Source organism: Pseudophryne corroboree, chromosome 2 (genome assembly GCF_028390025.1).
Source record: "Pseudophryne corroboree isolate aPseCor3 chromosome 2, aPseCor3.hap2, whole genome shotgun sequence".
NCBI lineage: Eukaryota > Metazoa > Chordata > Amphibia > Anura > Myobatrachidae > Pseudophryne > Pseudophryne corroboree.
The window spans coordinates 961543586-961568121 of NC_086445.1; the positions used below are offsets into that span (position 1 = coordinate 961543586).

At 46.3% G+C, this 24536-nt stretch overlaps 2 protein-coding genes across 2 annotated transcripts in view; one reads left to right on the forward strand and one right to left on the reverse strand.

The window, feature by feature from the left end:
* Positions 1-24536, forward strand: part of RBM11 (RNA binding motif protein 11) — a 548228-nt gene that overhangs the window by 383570 nt on the left and 140122 nt on the right. The window contains exon 3 of the mRNA XM_063956341.1: positions 14008-14102. Coding sequence (XP_063812411.1) covers positions 14088-14102 — 15 coding nt within the window. The 5' untranslated portion in view covers positions 14008-14087. The remainder of the gene's footprint in view (positions 1-14007; positions 14103-24536) is intronic.
* The window catches only part of LOC135050145 (stomatin-like), a 224866-nt gene that overhangs the window by 22814 nt on the left and 177516 nt on the right, over positions 1-24536 (reverse strand). The gene's annotated exons all lie outside the window — the stretch shown is intronic.

Here is a 24536-nt window from a genome sequence, read left to right on the forward strand (position 1 = left end):
CAGCACTGCACCTCCAGGCTGAGGCGATTTCTGGTCGCAGTATAACACCAGTATGTGTGTGAATACATTTTTGGATACCCTCCTGCTTTCTATCAGCAGGATCCTTAAGGGCGGCCATCTCATGAAAGGGTAGAGCCCTTGTTCTTACAAGCGTGTGAGCGCCTTATCCCCCCTAGGGGGTGTTTCCCAACGCACCCTAACCTCTGGCAGGAAAGGGTATACACCAATACTTTTTAAGAAATTATCAATTGTTATCGGGGGGAAACCCACGCATCATCACACACCTCATTTTATTTCTCAGATTCAGGAAAACTACAGGTAGTTTTTCCCTCACCGAACATAATACCCCTTTTTGGTGGTACTCGTATTATCAGAAATGTATAAAACATTTTCCATTGTCTCAATCATGTAACGTGTGGCCCTACTGGAAATCACGGTTGTCTCTTCACCGTCGACACAGGAGTCAGTATCCGTGTCGGCGTCTGTATCTGCCATCTGAGGTAACGGGCGCTTTAGAGCCCCTGACGGCCTATGAGACGTCTGGACAGGCACAAGCTGAGTAGCCGGCTGTCTCATGTCAACCACTGTTTCTCTAACGTCCTAAGTGGATGCTGGGGACTCCGTAAGGACCATGGGGAATAGCGGCTCCGCAGGAGACTGGGCACATCTAAAGAAAGCTTTAGGACTAACTGGTGTGCACTGGCTCCTCCCCCTATGACCCTCCTCCAAGCCTCAGTTAGATTTCTGTGCCCGACGAGAATGGTGCACACTAGGGGCTCTCCTGAGCTTCTTAGTGAAAGTTTTAGTTTAGGTTTGTTATTTTCAGTGAGACCTGCTGGCAACAGGCTCACTGCATCGAGGGACTAAGGGGAGAAGAAGCGAACTCACCTGCGTGCAGAGTGGATTGGGCTTCTTGGCTACTGGACATTAGCTCCAGAGGGACGATCACAGGCCCAGCCTGGATGGGTCCCGGAGCCGCGCCGCCGGCCCCCTTACAGAGCCAGAAGAGCGAAGAGGTCCGGAAAAATCGGCGGCAGAAGACGTTCCTGTCTTCAATAAGGTAGCGCACAGCACTGCAGCTGTGCGCCATTGCTCTCAGCACACTTCATACTCCGGTCACTGAGGGTGCAGGGCGCTGGGGGGGGCGCCCTGAGACGCAATAAAACATAATAAAAATTACCTTACATGGCAAAAAAATACATCACATATAGCTCCTGGGCTATATGGATGCATTTAACCCCTGCCAGAATATACAGAAAAACGGGTGATAAGGCCGCCGAAAAGGGGGCGGAGCCTATCTCCTCAGCACACTGGCGCCATTTTCCCTCACAGCTCAGTTGGAGGGAAGCTCCCTGGCTCTTCCCTGCAGTCACTACACTACAGAAAGGGTTAAAAAAAGAGAGGGGGGCACTAATTAGGCGCAGTATTAAAACATACAGCAGCTATAAGGGGAAAAACACTTATATAAGGTTATCCCTGTATATATATATATATAGCGCTCTGGTGTGTGCTGGCATACTCTCCCTCTGTCTCCCCAAAGGGCTAGTGGGGTCCTGTCCTCTATCAGAGCATTCCCTGTGTGTGTGCTGTGTGTCGGTACGTTTGTGTCGACATGTATGAGGAGAAAAATGATGTGGAGACGGAGCAGAGTGTCTGTAACAGTGATGTCACCACCTAGGGGGTCGACACCTGAGTGGATGTACTGTTGAAAATTACGTGACAGTGTCAGCTCTGTATAAAAAAACAGTGGTTGACATGAGACAGCCGGCTACTCAGCTTGTGCCTGTCCAGACGTCTCATAGGCCGTCAGGGGCTCTAAAGCGCCCGTTACCTCAGATGGCAGATACAGACGCCGACACGGATACTGACTCCTGTGTCGACGGTGAAGAGACAACCGTGATTTCCAGTAGGGCCACACGTTACATGATTGAGACAATGGAAAATGTTTTATACATTTCTGATAATACGAGTACCACCAAAAAGGGGTATTATGTTCGGTGAGGGAAAAACTACCTGTAGTTTTCCTGAATCTGAGAAATAAAATGAGGTGTGTGATGATGCGTGGGTTTCCCCCCGATAACAATTGATAATTTCTTAAAAAGTATTGGCTGTATACCCTTTCCCGCCAGAGGTTAGGGTGCGTTGGGAAACACCCCCTAGGGGAGATAAGGCGCTCACACGCTTGTAAGAACACGGGCTCTACCCTCTCATGAGATGGCCGCCCTTAAGGATCCTGCTGATAGAAAGCAGGAGGGTATCCAAAAATGTATTCACACACATACTGGTGTTATACTGCGACCAGCAATCGCCTCAGCCTGGAGGTGCAGTGCTGGGTTGGCATGGTCGGATTCCCTGACTGGAAATATTGATATCCTAGATAAGGATAGTATATTATTGCCTATAGAGCATTTAAAAGATGCATTTCTATATATGCATGATGTACAGCGGAATATTTGCCGACTGGCATCAGGTATAAGTGCGTTGTCCAATTCTACCAGTAAAATGGTCAGGTGATGCGGATTCCAAACGGCATTTGGAAGTATTGCCTTTGAAGAAGGGGACTACATGATGTCTCGGGACATCAAGGATGCTTACCTTCAAGTCAAAATTTACCCTTCTCACCAATGGTACCTCAGGTTATGGTACAGAACTGTCACTATCAGTTCAGACGCTGCCGTAGGGATGGTCCACGGCACCCCGGGTCTTTACCAAGGTAATGGCCGAAATGATATCCCTTCGAAGGAAGGAAATTTTAGTTATCCCTTACTTGGACGATTCCCTGATAAGGGTAAGATCCAGGGAACAGTTGGAAGTCGGTGTAGCACTATCTCAGGTAGTGTTGCGGCAGCACGATTGGATTCTCAATATTCCAAAATCGCAGCTGGTTCCGACGACTTGTCTTCTGTTTCCTAGGGATGTTCCTGGACACAGTCCAGAAAAAAGGTGTTTCTCCCGGAAGAGAAAGCCAGGGAGTTATCCGAGCTAGTCAGGAACCTCCTAAAACCGAACCAAGTCTCAGTGCATCAATGCACAAGGGTTCTGGGTAAAAAATGGTGGCTTCCTACGAAGCAATCCCATTCGTTAGATTCCACGCAAGAACTTTCCAGTGGAACCTACTGGACAAATGGTCCGGGTCGCATTTTCAGATGCATCAGCGGATAACCCTGTCACCAAGGACAAGGGTATCCATCCTGTGGTGGTTGCAGAGTGCTCATCTTCTAGAGGGCCGCAGATTCGGCATTCAGGACTGGGTCCTGGTGACCACGGATGCCAGCCTGCGAGGCTGGGGAGCAGTCACACAGGGAAGGAATATCCAGGGCTTAAGGTCAAGCCTGGATACATCACTTCACATAAATATCCTAAGCTAAGGGCCATTTACAATGCTCTAAGCTTAGCAAGACCTCTGCTTCAAGGTCAGCCGGTGTTGATCCAGTCGGACAACATCATGGCAGTCACCCACGTAAACAGACAGGGTGGCACAAGAAGCAGGAGGGCAATGGCAGAAGCTGCAGGGATTCTTCGCTGGGCGGAAAATCATGTGATAGCACTGTCAACAGTATTCATTCCGGGAGTGGACAACTGGGAAGCAGACTTCCTCAGCACGACCTCCACCCGGGAGAGTGGGGACTTCACCCAGAAGTCGTCCACATGATTAAAAAACTCGACAGGTATTGCGCCAGGTCAAGAGACCCTCAGGCAATAGTTGTAGACGCTCTGGTAACACCGTGGGTGTACCAGTCAGTGTATGTGTTCCCTCCTCTGCCTCTCATACCCAAGGTACTGAGATTGATAAGATGGAGAGGAGAAAGCACTATATTCGTGGCTCCGGATTGGCCAAGAAGGACTTGGTAACCGGAACTTCAAGAGATGCTCACGGAGGATCCGTGGCCTCTACCTCTAAGAAGGGACCTGCTCCAGCAAGGACCCTGTCTGTTCCAAGACTTACCGCGGCTGCGTTTGACGGCATGCCGGTTGAACACCGGATCCTGAAGGAAAAAAGGCATTCCGGATGAAGTCATCCATATCCTGATCTAAAGCCAGGAAGGATGTAACCGCAAAAACATTATCACCGCAATTGGCGAAAATATGTTGCGTAGTGCGAGGCCAGTAAGGCCCGACGGAGGAAATTCAACTGGGTCGATTCCTACATTTCCTGCAAACAGGAGTGTCTATGGGCCTGAAATTGGGGTCCATTAAGGTTCAGATTTCGGCCCTGTCAATTTTCTTCCAAAAAAGAACTAGCTTCAGTCCCTGAAGTTTAGATGTTTGTAAAAGGGGTACTGCATATACAGCCTCCTTTTGTGCCTCCAGTGGCAATTTGGGATCTCAATGTAGTTTGGGTTCCAAAAGTCACATTGGTTTGAACCACTTAAATCTGTGGAGTTAAAATATCTCACATGGAAAGTGGTCATGCTGTTGGCCCTGGCCTGGGCCAGGCGCGTGTCAGAATTGGCGGCTTTATCCTGTAAAAGCCCTTTCTGATTTTCCATTCGGACAGGGCGGAATTGAGGACTCGTCCTCAGTTTCTCCCTAAGGTGGTTCCAGCGTTTTCACCTGAACCAACCTATTGTGGTGCCTGCGGCTACTAGGGACTTGGAGGAATCCAAGTTGCTGGATGTTGTCAGGGCCCTGAAAATATGTTTCCAGGACGGCTGGAGTCAGGAAATCTGACTCGCTGTTTATCCTGTATGCACCCAACAAGCTGGGTGCTCCTGCTTCTAAGCAAACTATTGCTCGTTGGATTTGTAGTACAATTCAGCTTGCACATTCTGTGGCAGGCCTGCCACAGCTAAAATCTGTAAAAGCCCGTTCCACAAGGAAAGTGGGCTCATCTTGGGCGGCTGCCCGAGGGGTCTCGGCTTTACAACTTTGCCGAGCAGCTACTTGGTCAGGGGCAAACACGTTTGCTAAATTCTACAAATTTGATACCCTGGCTGAGGAGGACCTGGAGTTCTCTCATTCGGTGCTGCAGAGTCATCCGCACTCTCCCGCCCGTTTGGGAGCTTTGGTATAATCCCCATGGTCCTTACGGAGTCCCCAGCATCCACTTAGGACGTTAGAGAAAATAAGAATTTACTTACCGATAATTCTATTTCTCATAGTCCGTAGTGGATGCTGGGCGCCCATCCCAAGTGCGGATTGTCTGCAATACTTGTACATAGTTATTGTTACAAAAATCGGGTTATTATTGTTGGGAGCCATCTTTTCAGAGGCTCCTCTGTTATCATACTGTTAACTGGGTTCAGATCACAAGTTATACGGTGTGATTGGTGTGGCTGGTATGAGTCTTACCCGGGATTCAAAATCCTTCCTTATTGTGTACGCTCGTCCGGGCACAGTATCCTAACTGAGGCTTGGAGGAGGGCCGCTATTCCCCATGGTCCTTACGGAGTCCCCAGCATCCACTACGGACTATGAGAAATAGAATTATCGGTAAGTAAATTCTTATTTTTTTTATACAGAGCTGACACTGTCACGTAATTCTCAACAGTACATCCACTCAGGTGTCGACCCCCTAGGTGGTGACATCACTGTTACAGACACTCTGCTCCGTCTCCACATCATTTTTCTCCTCATACATGTCGACACAAACGTACCGACACACAGCACACACACAGGGAATGCTCTGATAGAGGACAGGACCCCACTAGCCCTTTGGGGAGACAGAGGGAGAGTATGCCAGCACACACCAGAGCGCTATATATATATATAGGGATAACCTTATATAAGTGTTTTTCCCCTTATAGCTGCTGTATGTTTTAATACTGCGCCTAATTAGTGCCCCCCTCTCTTTTTTTAACCCTTTCTGTAGTGTAGTGACTGCAGGGAAGAGCCAGGGAGCTTCCCTCCAACTGAGCTGTGAGGGAAAATGGCGCCAGTGTGCTGAGGAGATAGGCTCCGCCCCCTTTTCGGCGGCCTTATCACCCGTTTTTCTGTATATTCTGGCAGGGGTTAAATGCATCCATATAGCCCAGGAGCTATATGTGATGTATTTTTTGCCATGTAAGGTATTTTCATCATGTTTTATTGCGTCTCAGGGCGCCCCCCCCAGCGCCCTGCACCCTCAGTGACCGGAGTATGAAGTGTGCTGAGAGCAATGGCGCACAGCTGCAGTGCTGTGCGCTACCTTATTGAAGACAGGAACGTCTTCTGCCGCCGATTTTTCCGGACCTCTTCGCTCTTCTGGCTCTGTAAGGGGGCCGGCGGCGCGGCTCCGGGACCCATCCAGGCTGGGCCTGTGATCGTCCCTCTGGAGCTAATGTCCAGTAGCCAAGAAGCCCAATCCACTCTGCACTCAGGTGAGTTCGCTTCTTCTCCCCTTAGTCCCTCGATGCAGTGAGCCTGTTGCCAGCAGGTCTCACTGAAAATAACAAACCTAAACTAAAACTTTCACTAAGAAGCTCAGGAGAGCCCCTAGTGTGCACCCTTCTCGTCGGGCACAGAAATCTAACTGAGGCTTGGAGGAGGGTCATAGGAGGAGGAGCCAGTGCACACCAGTTAGTCCTAAAGCTTTCTTTAGATGTGCCCAGTCTCCTGCGGAGCCGCTATTCCCCATGGTCCTTACGGAGTCCCCAGCATCCACTTAGGACGTTAGAGAAAGTACAGTACAGTAGGCCATTGCTGTATCTTGCAGCTCTGTGTCAAGTTAAGTATACTATCTCTGTGCTGCATTATTGTGAGCAGTATATAGTAGGACAGTGCAGCATTTTGGTGACCAGCAGTACACACATATAGGCCCTCATTCCGAGTCGTTCGCTCGGTAATTTTCATCGCATCGCAGTGAAATTCCGCTTAGTACGCATGCGCAATATTCGCACTGCGACTGCGCCAAGTAATTTAACAATGAAGATAGTATTTTTACTCACGGCTTTTTCTTCGCTCCGGCGATCGTAGTGTGATTGACAGGAAATGGGTGTTACTGGGCGGAAACACGGCGTTTTATGGGCGTGTGGATAAAAACGCTACCGTTTCCGGAAAAAACGCAGGAGTGGCCGGAGAAACGGGGGAGTGTCTGGGCGAACGCTGGGTGTGTTTGTGACGTCAAACCCGGAACGACAAGCACTGAACTGATCGCAGATGCCGAGTAAGTCTGAAGCTACTCTGAAACTGCTAAGTAGTTTGTAATCGCAATATTGCGAATACATCGGTCGCAATTTTAAGAAGCTAAGATTCACTCCCAGTAGGCGGCGGCTTAGCGTGTGTAACTCTGCTAAAATCGCCTTGCGAGCGATCAACTCGGAATGAGGGCCATAGTACAGTACAGTATGCCATTGCTGTATCTTGCAGCTCTGTGTCAAGTATACTATCTCTGTGCTGCATTATTGTGACCAGTATGTATACTGTACTGTGCGATGTGTGTTATACACCTGGTGATTATACATCCTGTAATCTGTACTGAGCGATGTGTGAGATACACCTGGGGATTATACACCCTATAATATTATTATTATTATTATTATTATTATTATCCTTTATTTATATGGCGCCACAAGGGTTCTGCAGCGCCCAATTACAGAGTACATAAACAAATAATCAAACAGGAAAACAGCAACTTACAGTTGATGACAGTATAGGACAAGTACAGGGTAAATAAACATAGTTACATCAGTAGATGACACTGGAATAAGTATCAGGTGGCAGAAGACTGCTGGATGTGGTACAGTTGAAGATTATTAAAGTAAGACAAAGGATAAGCACATGAGGGAAGAGGGCCCTGCTCGTGAGAGCTTACAATCTAAAGGGGAGGGGTAGACAGACATGGGTGACACAGATGGGGTACATAGAGAACGTGGAACAGAGGGTTAGGATGAGATTTGGCTGGGTTTGGTGAAGAAGTGGACCCCAGAAGGCACAAGTCAATACTTAACATTGCAACATTTTACTGGGCTATGCAGGAGAAAATTAAAAATAGGGGGGGGGGGGGAAAGAATCGATAACTTCAATACCATTGATTAGAACTAATAATTCCAGTGATTTTGTCATTTTCTTCCAGTGATTTTGACCAATAATACCATTGATTAGAACGAATAATTCCAGTGATTTTGTCATTTTCTTCCAGTGAATTGGACCAATAATACCATTGATTAGAACGAATAATTCCAGTGATTTTGTCATTTTCTTCCAGTGATTTGGACCAATAATACCATTGATTAGAACTAATAATTCCAGTGATTTTGTCATTTTCTTCCAGTGATTTGGACCAATAATACCATTGATTAGAATGAATAATTCCTGTGATATTGAGGTGTTTGTGTCGCTTAGCTTAGCCGTCCAGCGACCACAGTGCACCTCTTTTTCTCTTTTCTTTGCATCATGTGCTGTTTGGGGCCTAGTTTTTGAAGTGCCATCCTGTCTGACACTGCAGTGCCACTCCTAGATGGGCCAGGTGTTTGTGCCGCCCTCTTGGGTCGCTTTGCTTAGTCATCCAGCGACCTCGGTGCAAATTTTAGGACTAAAAATAGTATTGTGAGGTGTGAGGTGTTCAGAATAGACTGGAAATGAGTGGAAATTGTGGTTATTGAGGTTAATAATACTATAGGATCAAAATTACCCCCAAATTCTATGATTTAAGCTGTTTTTTTGAGGGGGTTTTGAAAAAAATCACCCGAATCTAAAACACACCCGAATCCGACAAAAAATTTTCAGGGAGGTTTTGCCAAAACGCGTCCGAATCCAAAACACGGCCACGGAACCGAATCCAAAACCAGAACACAAAACCCGAAAAATTTCCGGTGCACATCTCTACTGATTTGTCACATTAATGAGAGAATGTATGAATAAAGTGTCCATCTCATATAAATATAAGTCAGGTTATCAATTAAGCCCAGGCTATAAGTGAGTATATCTCTGTTTTGGTGCACTGTGGAATAATATTGTCTGGACCAATAAGTATTAGCCGACCATTCTTGGACACAGGTGACTTCACCTTTTCACAAGATCACTGCTCTTGGTCATCATACTGTATATCGCTGATGTACCAGTAGGATTGCAATTTATTAGAGTTTTGTTCTGAGACTGAACACATGGTGGATGCAAATATTAAACTGACCAATTTAACAGTTTTTGGTGTATACTGTGTCAAAGTCAGAAAAATATCTCTATGCACACTACCATATTTGCACCTCACACAGGTCCGTGCTGCGCATGCGTACGCTCTCCCGTACGTGCGCATACTCACAGTATGGTATGGTATGCGTATTTACGGTAGAGTTTATGCGATCGTAGCGTGCGACTCAATCATTACATATTTTCACTAATAATGTATTTTGTAGATCATGGTCCCTTTGATAGATTCTGAAAGTTTGGTTAATATAGAATGTTTATGAACAGAGGAATCCCTCTTTGTTTGATACGAAGGGTCAGACAGGAGTAATACAGTGGTGTTTAGTATCCATCGGAAGAATATTTAATTAGAAATATTCCGGTGTTGGTTTGAAACAGATCAATCGCTCGTGCGAATAGTTATGGACATAAGAAGTTTATGAACATTTACTTTATTTGCACTTTATTACCCATGCGGCGGGAAACCCAGTTTCCCTCCCACCTGAGCAGTTGGAAATAGTCACAGCCCACCTGTATGAATCAACCTATGACCTTTTGTTATAATACGAAGCCGAATTCCTATGTCCAATGAACAATGAGATTGTAGGGACCATTGAATTGTATTGTGTGTGGGGCATAAATAGGCAGGCCGACCGTATCCAGGTCTCTCTCTTCAACGGTTCTCATTGCTGATAATCGGGAGCTGGATATCGAGGCGCATGCGATCGTTCCCCTTGTGCGTAAGTTTTCTCCGTAATCATATTGTCTTACTGTGAGCCATCTCTCTCTCTCTCTATCTCTCTCTCTCTCTCTATCTCTCTCGTATTTTCCTTTAATTGTATTGTATTGTATTTCCTGTGTAGTTTATCTGGTTAGTTGGTTTATGTTATATTGTAGTGTATGCTTTGTACTGTGATTCTTTTTGCAAGTATAATAGTCATAATACATATAATAGGTTTCGGACCCTAAGCCCAGGTATCTGTGTATTCTTTATAGTGTTAAGTATTCTCTGAGCGTCGGTGACGCTCAAGCAGCTTTGTAGTTAATCAGGTTACACCAGGTTGCACTTACACTCTGTCTCTACACTAAGGTATACTGTGTATCTCACTGTTAAAGGTATAGATATAAAGGTTTAAACGTTGTAAGCGCCTGCACCGCTGGTGATCTCCTCGTGGTCCCGAGCGTACGCTACGCTATAGCGAATCATTACGTTAGTCGGCAGCCAATAGCGTGCCTGCCTGTGATCACTGGGCCGTAAGCGAACGTGACGCATGAGCGTCTCGACTACGGCTGAGCGATCGCTACGCAACTTGCGTACCCTTACGGTACTTCTTACGTAGATAGCGTACAGTGTTCTTAGACCTCTTAAAGTGATTTATATACGATAAATATTCAGCTTTATCAATTGGCGGCTCGCCCGTCCTTCACATATCTGCACTAGGTAGATCAGCAGACATTATCCCTCAGCAAAGGGCGGGAGGTTGTATCCCTCGTAGTGCTGACAGGATAAGCGTCTGCTTCGCTTAAGTAAAGAGTGCTGAAGGAATCCGGGAACCGGAGGTAAGAACAAAACGCTAGTGTCTTTTAAAACTGTTTATTTTTCTGTCTTGCGTACACACGCACGCACACATATATATATCTGCATTTCTTTTTCTTTTTCATTTTCGTATATCACTCTCCTGTCTGCCAGTTTTTATAGTTGATAGAAGTGCTAAAAAAAGATTTGCCGTTATTTCATAGTTTAAGAGTAAAGGTAATATAGTTAAAAGATAGACAAACACACAGTTTTGCCTGGGAGATAAGGCGAAGTCAGTGTGTTGTGTGGTAGATGATCAAGGATCATCTACATTGATAAAAGTATAAATTGTGTTACGGTGGATCTTTGCTTTGCGTATACGTGTCTCTAACAAAGACTTGCGTACGCAATCCAAAGGCCGACGCACGCAGCGTACGTTACGCAACGGAGCGTCCGGTTACGCCCACGTAGCTCAAGTCACGATAAGTTGATTTTTTACGCAAAGCGATAAATAACGCGAGGCGAGAAATAACGCAAGTCTATTTTTGGGTGTCCGAAATTTTAATTAACAGATCCTGCTCCTAATTGGTAACACACCCGATCTGAAGAAAAATTTCTGCGCAGAAATAGAAATAGAAACAAAAGTGTACATGTGATGAGTGAGTGTTTTTACAATTTTTAAAGGTTGAACCACAAGAAAAGTCGAGTAGGGGGCGTGGCCTAGCTGGCATCAGGGAAGGTCGGGTCTCTATACAGCTCCAGCCAGCCAAATCTAAATATCCATATTCCTATCCAGAATCTGGGAGCCCACCTGTAGGAATACCATCCCCTCACCCTGCAATACTACCCTGCACCCGGGGGTCGAAGCTGCGGAATCGGGGGGGCCCTGTGTTGCCCCCTGCGGATTGCGGCCTACCTCCGTCCCAGAAGCCGGGGCCTCGATTTTACAGCGGACCCGCCGGCCCGCCGGACCCGATACGGAGGCTCTGCAGGCTCTCTCCCCCACCTGAGGGACACCCCCTGACATCAGGCAGCCTGCTCATCGAGCGCTGGCCGGCGCAGAAGACCAGGAAACAGGCGGCCTGCGGAGGCTGGAGGCCAGGCCGCGTGTGGCTGGTGGCCGGCGGCCATCTTGCGGTTGGCGCCGCACTAACCCTAAGCCAGGCCTCACTAATTCTAGGCTCCACCAGGCGCTTACCTTACAACCCCAGCCTCACATATCCCCCCACATGAAGGACCTTCCCCCTCGCTGATGAGGACTGACGGCCGGGGGACCTCCGGAGGGACCAGGCCTCATTGCCAGGCGGCGGCCATCTTGCGACTGGCACAGTGTTCACTGACCGGCGGCCATCTTGCGATTGGCACAATCCTCACTACATGGCTGGTAATAGCCATGACCACGGCTCCCTCTTGTGGCGACTTCTAAATTAGACAACCTGCAGCCACTATACAACTAATCTCATCGCTTCACCTATTCTCATATCTCCTATTCGGTGGCTAAAGAGGTATCATTATATCACGCCTTATGATAACAGGTGTGATACTTTACAGGCCCGATCGCCACCTGCCGCGCCTGGGAATTACAAACTCATAGCGGTGGATGCCTAGCTCCCGCTACCTCACCCAGAGCCTTTTGACATACACATCACGCCGCTGCGGTGCTCTGCGGTACCACACTCTGACGCCTCTGCAACGTTGCTACCGGCAACCCTGATCCGCAACCCCCTGACATGCCTGCTATCTTTATAGCAATGTAACTCTCCAGTACCCTCCCAACGCTGATGTGACCCTCATTAAATCACCCTCTGCGCCCTACATTGCTTCTACTCTACATACTTAATTCCAGCGACCTCATATGGAAAAGTTCCTGGTATCCACCCCAATGTCCTCGACTGGTCCTATTTCAGGCGCACGCGAAGACACGTCTCGCAGGAATTCATCTGACTCCGATTGCTCCACCACTCGATCCCGATCCCAAAGAAAACGTACTGGCGCTTCAACTACCAAACAACCCAAAATGAAACCCACCGACATCGCTGCGGTTCTTGGACCTCTGCTAGACGAAAAACTGGCGGGCATTAAAGAAGCCATTGACTCCACCTTAGCCCAGCTGACGCATCATAGCAACCGTTTAGATGAAGTCGAGCAGAGGGTCTCAACATTGGAAGACGATCTTCATGCCGCACAGTCTACCATAAAGACCCAAACCACAGAAATCAAAGGCCTCACTGAAAAACTTGATGACCTGGAGAATCGGAGCCGTCGAAACAACCTGCGGGTGGTGGGCATCCCGGAGTCGGTGAGAGGCCACGCACTGCTAGACCTCCTATCCAACTGGCTACCCGACAAATTAGGTATGGATCTTCAGGGCTCACCATTAGCCATTGAAAGGGCACACAGGATTGGCCCTGAGCGCAGAGAATCCGCGGGACGCCCTAGACCTGTTATCCTACGGATTTTAAACTACGCGGATAAAGCTAAGCTCTTAGACCACTACCGGCAGTCAGCGAACCTCCTCTATAAGGGAGAAAGGCTGCTCATCTTCCAGGACTTCTCCACTCATGTCGCCAACAAGCGCAGAGAGTTCGCACCGATATGCAAGCGACTGTTTGAAGAAAATGTCAAGTTTTCATTGTTATATCCTGCCCGCCTTCGGGTCTTCGTCAATGGAAAACCGTGCTTCTTCGACGATCCGATGGCGGCAAAGACCCATTTTGCACACCCTGACACTTGACTCTCCACTCTTACTTACAGCTTGCATACCTTCACGATTACTTTCATCTATAGGTCACTCAGTGTTCGGGATATGATCAAGGCATGCTAATCATGCATGCTGGAGGCTTGGCCTCCCATTGTTGTATATCTGTTAGTTTGATATTTTTGTATGTTTATATGTCTGTTTGTTTTGCCTGCTGGGATAATGTGTCTCGATCCTCCATAGGTTGGCCCCTCCTTGCTCACTGGGACGGGGGGGGGCACCGTTTTACCTGTACAATTTTGATATTCTATTCTCCGTCTACGGGGGTAGGATAGCATGGCTAACCATGCTGTTTCCCAGACCTCAACCCCGGTGACAACCCCACTTTTAGACTTTGATATAGTTTCCTGGAACGTGGAGGGTCTAAATAGCCCCATTAAGCGCAAGAAAGTAGTTGCTCATCTCTCTCGCTTGTCCCCTCAAGTAGTGTCCCTGCAAGAAACACACTGGGAGCATAACTCCCCTATGTTATTGAGAGCCCCCTGGATTGGGGAATGCATATCTGCTCCTTACACCAATAAAACCAGAGGTGTGGCCATCCTCTTTCATAAGAATCTCCAATTCTCCATTCTCAAAAAGTGTATCGACCCTGAGGGAAGATTTATATTTTTAGATGTCTCAATCGACAATGTGATATATACCTTTCTAAACGTGTATGCACCTACTGGATCTAACAATCTCTTTTTTGCAGATATTCTCCAAAGAGTTTTATCCTGGGGCTGCCAGAACTTAATCCTAGGGGGTGACTTCAACACGGTCGTTGATCCATCCATGGACAGATCGGGGGTAAGTACCAAAAAACCCGGACCCTCCTCTACTCTGCTTTCCTCATTTTGTTCTCAACTAACCTTATTAGACCCCTGGCGTCTACATAACCCCCTTCAACGAGATTATTCTTTCTATTCCCACCCACATTCTACTCACTCTCGCATTGACTATCTATTTTTATCCAAACACCTCTTTTCTAAAGTTACCCACACCTCAATTAAAGACATCATTATTTCGGACCATGCCCCCATTACCCTGTCCCTACATCTGTCCCTACCTCAGAACATATCTAAATGTTGGAGATTCCCAGCTTATCTCACACATTCAGAGGACTTCTTATTACATCTTAAACACACCTGGCAGAATTATACTACTGACAACCTAGATCAAGAATCTAACACTCCACTTTTTTGGGGAGCCTCTAAAGCAGTCCTCCGTGGCCATATCATCTCCTACGTCAATTCTAAGCGCAAGAAATTTAACATAAAATTACAAGAACTCAGCGCGGCTCTCACACTTGCATACCGCACATACAAACAAAGCAATAGCCCTACTCACAAGGAGGCGTACCTCATGGCAAAACAAATCTATGATACCTTTCTCACCGAACAGGCCCAGATCAGCTATGATTACGGCAGGAATAGGTTTCATAGGTGGGGGAATAAATCCGGCAAGCTCCTGGCCAACCTGGTTAGGGGACCCCGAAACAAAACATGGGTTGACTCGTTGCACAGCTCTGGAAGTGTTCTTTCTGATCCCACTGACATCTGCTCGGCTTTCATGCGCTTCTATAAGTCTCTATATACTGCCGACGTTGATAACTCAACTGATGGTCAATTATTCCTAGATGAGGCGCAGTTACCGAAGCTGGAATTAGAGGAGAGGGAATCATTGGATGCTCCCATAACTGAGGAGGAGGTGCGGGCCACCATTAAGTCCCTCCCCAATGGAAAGAGCCCTGGCCCTGACGGCTTCAGCGCTGAATTTTACAAGGTGCTAAACGCCGACATACTCCCCATCTTAACACGATTATATAACCATATACTAACAACAGGGGAAACTCCCCTTCGTTTCAATGAAGCCAAACTCATAGTGCTAGCAAAACCTGGTAAAGATCCTACTCAGGTTGGGTCATACCGCCCCATCTCACTCCTCAATCAAGATTTTAAAATCTTGACTAAAATCATAGCTAACAGGTTGCAAGCATACTTACCCCAACTCATCTCACCGGCACAGATGGGATTCGTCAAAGGTAGACAATCTACACGGGGAGTGAGGGCGGCCCTAACTGCGATATCCTACACCCGCCTTAACCAGGCCAAAAATAACATCATTATAAATTTAGACGCAGAGAAGGCATTTGATAAAATTGCCTGGCCTCACCTATCTCGAGTGCTCGCCCACCAGGGATTTGGCACAGTGTTTTGCAACCTGGTACAAACCCTATATACCAACCCAGTGGCGCAGGTCTTAGTCAATAATGTGACATCTTCATTTTTCACGTTGGAAAGAGGCACTAGGCAAGGATGCCCCTTATCTCCCCTCCTTTTTGATTTGGCGTTGGAACCCCTTATACGCCATATTCTGTCACACAAGAACTATAAGGGCATTGCTGTGGGAACACAGGAATTAAGGGCGGTGGCATTCGCAGACGACCTCCTCCTTTTTATGTCAGATCCTCACCATACAATCCCGCAGTTAATTGCCATGACTGATCGCTTCTCCTCCTTCGCAGGGTTTACCATCAATTACAGTAAGTCAGAAGCGTTGGCCATATATGGACAGGCGAGACTGGATTGGGGAACCACCTTTCCCTTTAAATGGGCAAATACACATATTACCTTTCTAGGCGTTGCACTCCCTGCTCAACCATGCCACTTATATAGACTTAATATTACCCCAGTCCTACATAAGATTAGAACCGAACTTGGCCTCTGGCAATCCCTCCCCCTTAATATGCTAGGGAGATGTAATTTATTTAAGATGGCCAGCTTCCCAAAGCTCCTATATGTTTTACAGATGACCCCCCTATTGTTATCTAAATCAGACCTATCCTCTTTGAATGCTTCTATCTCCAAATACATCTGGGCTGGTAAACGCCCGAGGATTAGCATGAAAAAATTAACCCAGACGGTACCTGGAGGGGGAATCAATCTACCTGATATTAAACGATACAATCTTGCGTGCCTCTTACGCATAGCTATGGATTGGCTTGGAAATAATAATTACTACACAGATTCTAGCCTAGATTCTCAACTATGCGCTCCCTTATCCCTCAGTTATCTTCTACATGCCAAGCCCTCCAAATTGGCCTTACATATTACCACTAATTTACTACTACTCCCCATAATGCAGGCGTGGAAAATGGCAAGGAAATCCCTCAAACTTCAATATTTACACTCACTTTCACTGCCCCTTATCGGCAACTTAGAGTTTCAGAAGGGGGAAGCTCTACAACCTTTCATTACCTGGCACTCTCTTGGCGTCCGCAGTCTGCGCAACCTGCTTAACTCCTCCCGCGCCCCGCTGTCTTTCGTGGAGGCGCAAGAGAAATACGGCTTACTTCCTCAACACGAGTTTGCCTACTTCCAAGCAATACACTATCTTAAAACTGTACTATCTAAACTGACAGGGATCGACTTTCTTAACTCTCTAGACACACTAACCCAGTCGGCCTACTATTCTATATCAACCATTTACTCACGTATCCGTCTTGAACTTCTCCCAGACACAGACCTTCCAGAGCTGTCCCAGTGGTCCTCCCACATCCCAACGGTCACCCCTGAATCCCTCCTAAATCATTTTCAGTTGACCTTGAAACTTATTCCTGCAAGCTCTTATCAAGAAATGGCCTATAAAATGCTCCATAGGGCATACATTTCACCTAAACGCCGATCACTGATGGGCATCTCAGAAGATAGTAAATGCACCAAATGCCTAATGGAAGGGGCTGACCTCTTCCATTGCTTCTGGGAGTGCGCCCTGGTATCACAGTTTTGGCATGAGATACATCACTATGGAACTACGTCCTTAGGCATATCCTTTAGCTGCACCACCTCCTGGGCACTGTTCGGATGTTTGACTGATCAGCCGGACATCCCCAGGACTAACAAAAAGCTGCTTATGATACTTTCAGCAGCTGGCAGAAAGGCAATCCTGCAACAGTGGATTCACAACATACCTCCTAATATTTCGATGGTGACCTCTAGACTATTTTTTCTATTCACCATGGACTGGCTGGAGACCTCTATTCATAAGGAGAGGCTCACCCCTGCTTTGTTCCAATGTTGGAACCCTTACATTTTGACACTCCCCCTACATACTAAACAAGCCATAGATAAATGCTTTCAATCCACCTCATGGTACCTCCTCCACACTATAGACCACCCTAACCCCTTAAACATATGACTTATCCTTTCTCTTCTTCTCTGGACCCTTCTCCACTTCCTTCTATATTCAATCGTATACCGGGCTGCTTGGAAATATAGACCCCCGATATGGGAAGATTGTGCTGTGGATGGATCGACGACCCGTGTCCCATAGTAGGCATTACATGTTGGTTTATTTTCTTATGTTTTAGGTATTTTATACAAATCTAGGGATTTTTTTTTTTTTTCTTGGTTACCCTGTTTTTACTAGTGGAGAATCAATGATCGATACATCTTGTTCCATCTATAATATGCTCCGCTTTGGTAATTAAAACACACTATAAATTCCCTGATATCACTAGTTCTATATATGTTCCCTTTTGTTAGAAGGGTATAAAAGTTATTATTATAAGAGGAAAAATTTGAAAATATGTTTGGATCTCTACCTGGGATTATATGGGACTGAATAATATGTGACCCCTTGTCTCCTGTTAGGAGGTCTCTGTATGATGTATTTTATGTTATACACTGTTAACTATATACTACATTTCATGTCTCGAAATACTGCTTACTTATCCTGTACGATGTGAGATGGCAATAAAAATAGTTTGAAAAAAAAAAAAAAAAAAAAGAAAAGTCGAGTACTCGTGAGGTACATGCGTGTAAGTGACGTGCACGGTGGCTAGGGAGGCATCTCTGGTTAAATATACAATTTTGAGCATTAGAGTATAGCAGACCAGGAGGTCATACTGTAACAAGACCAGGAGGTCATACTGTAACAAGACCAGGAGGTCATACTGTAACAAGACCAGGAGGTCATAACAGACCAGGAGGTCCAGGTACAGCCGACAAGGAAGTCCGCTATACAGTTCACAGGCACAACACCGAAAAGGGTTGGTGCAACACCCATATAGGCCATATAAGCTCTGGCTGAAGGAATTCGCAGTCGTAAGTTTCGATTCCATTGGTCTTTCCGTACATAAGCTTAGTTGTTTGTGTACTGAACGACTGGACCGCACGTAAGTGTGTGCAGTAGTTAGTAATCTGACCTAATACCATTAGAGTAAAGGGGTCACAAACGCTATTTGTACACTCTAACGTGATTTGTGTAATTTTTTTATTTTAAGGGAAGTTCGCTGCTCACTCAGGAACTATCCAGCAACCAATAGTTACTGGAAAGAGTAAGTGTTCTTCGGATAACCCTCGCAGGTTCCAGTAAATAGAGGTTCAGGTCGCAGGGGCCCTAGGTCGAGTACGCCAGCACCATATCGGTGTGATCAGGTCGTATTGGTCGGCGTGGGCGAGTGAGTGGGGTACTCGGTAAACCGCCACCGTCAGCCTATTGTTGACATTTGGTTTTTCGTAAGGGTTGGCTAAATAAAGCAACACTTTCGAACTATGGGGGCCACTTGTTCAGGTAGGGGGCGATCAACCTCGGTTCGGGTTGATTCAGTGGTCCGACCAATTGGGTCGGCCAGGTATATAATGTGTGAGAAATATGGAAGTCACACAGAAACTTTATGTGATGAATGGGAGAGAATGACTGTACATGACGGGGAGAAATTCCCAAGAGTAGGGAGCTTCAGCTCAGAAGTGTTACAAAATTTAAGGAGGAGGATATGTCTCATAAAATCAACAAAGAGACGAATCCAGCATTATGATTATTTACAGTTGTGGCAACAGGAAGGTGAGATACAGAGAGGTTTGGCTCAGGCGGCGGGATCTGGCTCTAACAGAAAACTGATTGCCACGGCCCCACCGCCACCATATATATCAGGAGAGAAGTTGATTGCGGAGAAAGACGCACTAAGGTGTAACACAAAATCACTTAGTAACTGTGTAAATGTTAATGATAACGTTAACCCATTAACCCATGCAAGTATTAACCCGTGCAAGTTGTACCCTGTTTTGAACTTTCCTCAGGAGTGTGATCAAGAGGACGAATCGGCAACGATTTCAGCGCTCTCTCTAGCAGCCACCATAGCAGAGACCACAGTAGGCACAGCTCCACCCACGAGATTAGTAAAGGCCCCTAGCGGAGGGATAGGTGAGGTCGTATCAACTGGTAAGTACGGCACCATGCATTATGCTGAAACTATTTCACCACAGCCTGTAGAATCTACACAGAATGAGGTTGTTAGAATTACACCTGTTAGAGTAATAGCAGTGCCAAATGGGAAAACAGACGCATCAGGAGCCACTCCCATTAGGAACATTGCCATGTACACTCCATTTTCCCGAATGGAATTAAGGACCATAGTGTCTGAATTTCCTGACCCTAGAAAAGACTTAGTTGCCAGTCAAAAATACATCAGAGACTTAGGTAACACTGCAGAGCCCAACAATAAAGACTGGCAGATATTGCTGAGGGCATGTTTACCCTCAAAAGTCGACGCAACTCAATTTTTAGCTGATTGCGGACTAGATCATGATGTACCTCTTACAGATGTGTACAACCAAGATAATGTGAAAAGAATAAACTTGCAGTTAAAAGAGTATTTCCCAGCAGTAGCTAAATGGAATAAGATATTCTCCATTAAACAGAAGGAGTCAGAGACAGCTGCAGAGTATTTTCACAGAGCATTATTAGAAATGGCAAAATACACAGGCATAGAGGACATTAAAACAGACACAAACCATCGGGAAGTAGCAGTATCGGTACTGATGGATGGTTTAAAAGAGTCATTGAAGACTAGGGTACAGACCACACAACCATGTTGGCGAGGTCTGTCTGTGGCTACTTTGAGAGAGGCTGCTATTGATCACGATAGAAACATCACCAGACACAGGGAACAACAAGGTGATAAATTAATGTCAGTAAGTATACAGGCTCTGACCACAAGGCAGCCTTTGTTTGTATCACCAAATCCTGTGGGTAAGTCAAGTATGGTTACTTGTTATTCTTGTCACAAACAGGGACACATGGCACGAGATTGTAGAGTAAAGAATCCACGAAACTCATACCAACCCCCTAGACAACGACACGACACACGACATTGGGAGCAAGGTCCGCAGAAACGGAGTTATGAGCCACATACAGGGGAAACAAAAAGATATCCCCCAAACAGAGACTGGCATGCCTCTGGTAGTTCCCAACTATCTCCCTCACAAGTAGTTGCTGCCAGCGGGATTCAGGGAGGTCACCATACCCAATAGGGGTGTGGCCATACCTGTAATCTGCAGCCAGTAAAATTAATTGCCAATCTTGGAAGTGAACCCGAGATCGCAATTAATGTAGCTGGTAAAACTTTAAACTTTCTTGTAGACACAGGGGCGGCCAAGTCAGTGATAAATTCAACAGTGGGCATGAGAACCACTGGTAGGACAATTCCAGCCATGGGAGTAACAGGAGTAGTCCAGCACTACCCTGTTAGCAAACCAGCCGAGATTACAATAGGGCCTTTGCATACCAAGCATTCCTTTTTGCTGGCTGCATCGGCACCAACCAATCTCCTGGGAAGAGACTTACTGTGTAAAATGGGGTGCGTCATTTATTGTACTCCTGAAGGTGTATTCTTGGACATACCTGAGAAACACGCTCAGGAAGTGCGAGACATGTTAGACTCCCCATCAAAATTAATGTCACATACCATTATGACAAATAGGAATCCATCCCAAATAGAAGAGATGACATCTCAGATACCAGAGTCACTTTGGACAAAAGACGGACAAGACACTGGATTAATGGCAAACGTAGCTCCAGTAGTGGTGCAAGTAAAAGATGGTAGGATAGCTCCAAAAATCCCACAGTACCCTCTGAAGCCAGAGGTGGAGTTAGGAGTTTACCCAGTAATAGAGCGCTTGCTACAACAGGGCATTCTGGTAAGAACGTCCAGCACTGCCAATAGTCCCATCTTCCCTGTTAAAAAGAGTGGGGGGAGGGGTTACAGACTAGTGCAGGATCTAAGGGGGATTAACAAAATAGTTGAGAGTCAGTTCCCCGTAGTGCCAAATCCAGCTGTCATCCTAATGCAAATCCCTCCCACTGCCAAATTTTTCACTGTTATTGACCTCTGCTCCGCTTTCTTTTCGGTACCTCTGCACCCTGACAGCCAATATTTGTTTGCATTCACATACAGAGGAGTCCAATACACGTGGACTCGATTACCCCAAGGTTTCATAGATAGTCCAAGTATATTTTCTCAGGCTTTGCATGATTGTTTACAGTCTTTCCAACCAGACAGTGGATCAGTATTGATACAGTATGTGGACGATTTATTACTGTGTTCAGATTCACTGGAAGCATCTCTGAAGGATATGAAACAGCTCCTGTTTCATCTTTCAGACACAGGACACAAGGTGTCCAAAGACAAGTTACAATTATGCCAAACTAAGGTAAAATATTTGGGACACTGTCTAACACAAGGACTGAGACACCTGACCACTGATAGAATCCAAGCAATTAGAGACATGACTCTGCCACAAACCCAGCAACAGATCAGAACGTTTTTAGGAATGTGTGGGTATTGCCGTAATTGGATCCCAGGGCTTTCCATTTTGGCGTTACCTTTGCAGGAAATGGTCTCCTCAAACAAACCTGATATGATTTCGCATACAGACGAGTCCGAAACAGCATTTGAGAGACTCAAACAGTGCCTAACGCAGGCACCAGCACTAGGTATGCCAGACTATGGGAAACCCTTTGAACTATACGGAACAGAAAGTGCTGGTTGCGCGGCAGGTGTACTAACCCAAAAACACGGTGATGCCAGCAGGCCAGTTGCATACTACAGCGCTCAGCTAGACACGGTAGCGCGATCCCTCCCCACATGCTTGCGAAGCGTTGCTGCAATAGCATTGCTAGTGACAAAAAGCGAAGATGTCGTGCTAGGCCACAACCTCACAATCCATACGCCACATGCAGTATCAGCCTTATTGAATTCTGCCCAAACCAGACACGTCTCATCAGCGAGGTTTACAAGATGGGAATTGGCACTAATGGCCCCCGTAAACATCACCATAAGGAGATGCAGTGCATTAAATCCTGCAACGTATCTCCCAGGTGTGCCTGGTCAGGCACAAAGGGTGGAAGGTGAGAGTGATGGGGAAGGAGGATTTAATACAAAGGAAGATACACATGATTGTATGGAATATTTGACCCAAAATTTTACCGCAAGGCCTGACATCAGTGACAACCCACTGGAAGATGCAGAACTCACGTTCTACACGGACGGTAGTTGCCATAGACAGTCAGACTCGGGAGACTTGTGTACTGGATACGCAGTCGTAGATGACCAAGACACCATAGAAGCGGAACCGCTAGGCCCACCTCACTCAGCCCAGGTTGCTGAACTGGTCGCCCTAACCAGAGCATGTGAATTGGCTAAGGGTAAGTCAGCCAATATCTACACCGATTCTAGATACGCATTCGGGGTAGTCCATGATTTCGGAGCCCTATGGCGCCTCAGAAATTTCATGACGGCAGCTGGTACACCGGTAGCGCATGCAGCTCACATAAAAAGGCTTCTAACAGCGATACAAGAACCCAACAGAGTGGCTGTTATCAAATGTAAAGCACACACATATAGCCAAGACCCGGTATCACTTGGTAACAGCCGAGCAGACGAAGCTGCTAAGTTAGCAGCTGCTACCCCCATACAGACAGACACCACACAATTAATGGTATTTAATACCATTAACACACAGAAGTTGTGTGAAATGCAAAATTTGTGTTCCACACAGGAAAAGGCAGTCTGGAAGGCAAAGGGATGTGGCCAGGAGTCTTCAGGACTCTGGACGGATGGACATGGTAAACCAGTGGCCCCCAGGGCATATCTTCCATGTCTGGCTGAAGCAGCTCACGGGCTGACTCATCTAGGCAAGGAAGGGATGTGCAAATTGGTAAGAGCCTATTGGTGCGCCCCAGGATTCTCCTCTCATGCGAGTAAAAGAGCAATGTCATGCCTTACCTGTTTGAGAAAGAATATTGGAAAGGCAATACCTACAGAACCATCCCATATCCCACCTGCCGGCGGCCCTTTCCAGGTAATACAAATTGACTTTATACAATTACCCCCTTGTCGGAATTTGAAATATGTACTTGTTTGTATAGATGTTTTCTCAAATTGGGTCGAAGCATTTCCTGCGGCTACAAATACCGCTATGTTTACTGCTAAGAAAATTGTGCAGGAATTTGTATGTAGATATGGTATCCCTAGAATAATCGAAAGTGATAGGGGTACCCATTTTACAGGTGATGTCTTTCAAGGAATGTGTAAGTTGATGGGAATTGATAGCAAGCTGCACACTCCGTACCGTCCACAGGCGAGTGCGAAGGTCGAAAGAGTGAACAGCACTATTAAAAATAAATTGAGTAAAGTGATGGCAGAGACAGGATTGACATGGCCAGAAGCTTTACCCATTGTATTGTACAGTATCAGAACCACTCCCAGGTCCCCTCTTAATCTGTCTCCCTTTGAAATCTTGTTTGGTCGACAACCGCATGCCATGATTAACCCTCAGGATGATTTGAAATGTAACAATGAAGTAACTGTAAAGTACTTGATTAACATGAGTAAACAGTTAAGGAATCAAAATGATAGTCTGAAGTTGGTGATTCCTGATCTACCTGATAGTAATTGTCATGACATTAAACCTGGGGATTATGTAATGATACGGAATTTTCTACGCTCAGGTTGCCTTATTGACAGATGGGAAGGACCATACCAGGTCTTATTGACTAGCACTACGGCATTGAAGGTTGCTGAGAGAGAGACTTGGGTCCATTCATCCCACTGCAAGAAGGTTGCTGATCCAGAGAAGTCCCGTGATAAGGAACAGACGGTAGAGGTTGTATCACTGGAGTGTCTGTTCCAAGAGGACTGAGGCGGCACCTGAGCCTTGAAGACCGAGAGCTGTTGTCGACTCCCCACTCCCTTTTATTGTTTTTCTCCACTTCCCATCCCCTCTCCCTCAAATTTATTTTTCCTCCTTCTCATTCTTCTCCGTTTCCTCCTATAAGATGGACTTGCCCCAAGAGACTGTGATCCGGATTTTCCTGTTGACCATGATGTTGACCAGAGCAGTCTGTTCCAGCGAGAGTACCATGGAGGTCGATAGAGGTTCTGGAATGGGTTCTGATGAT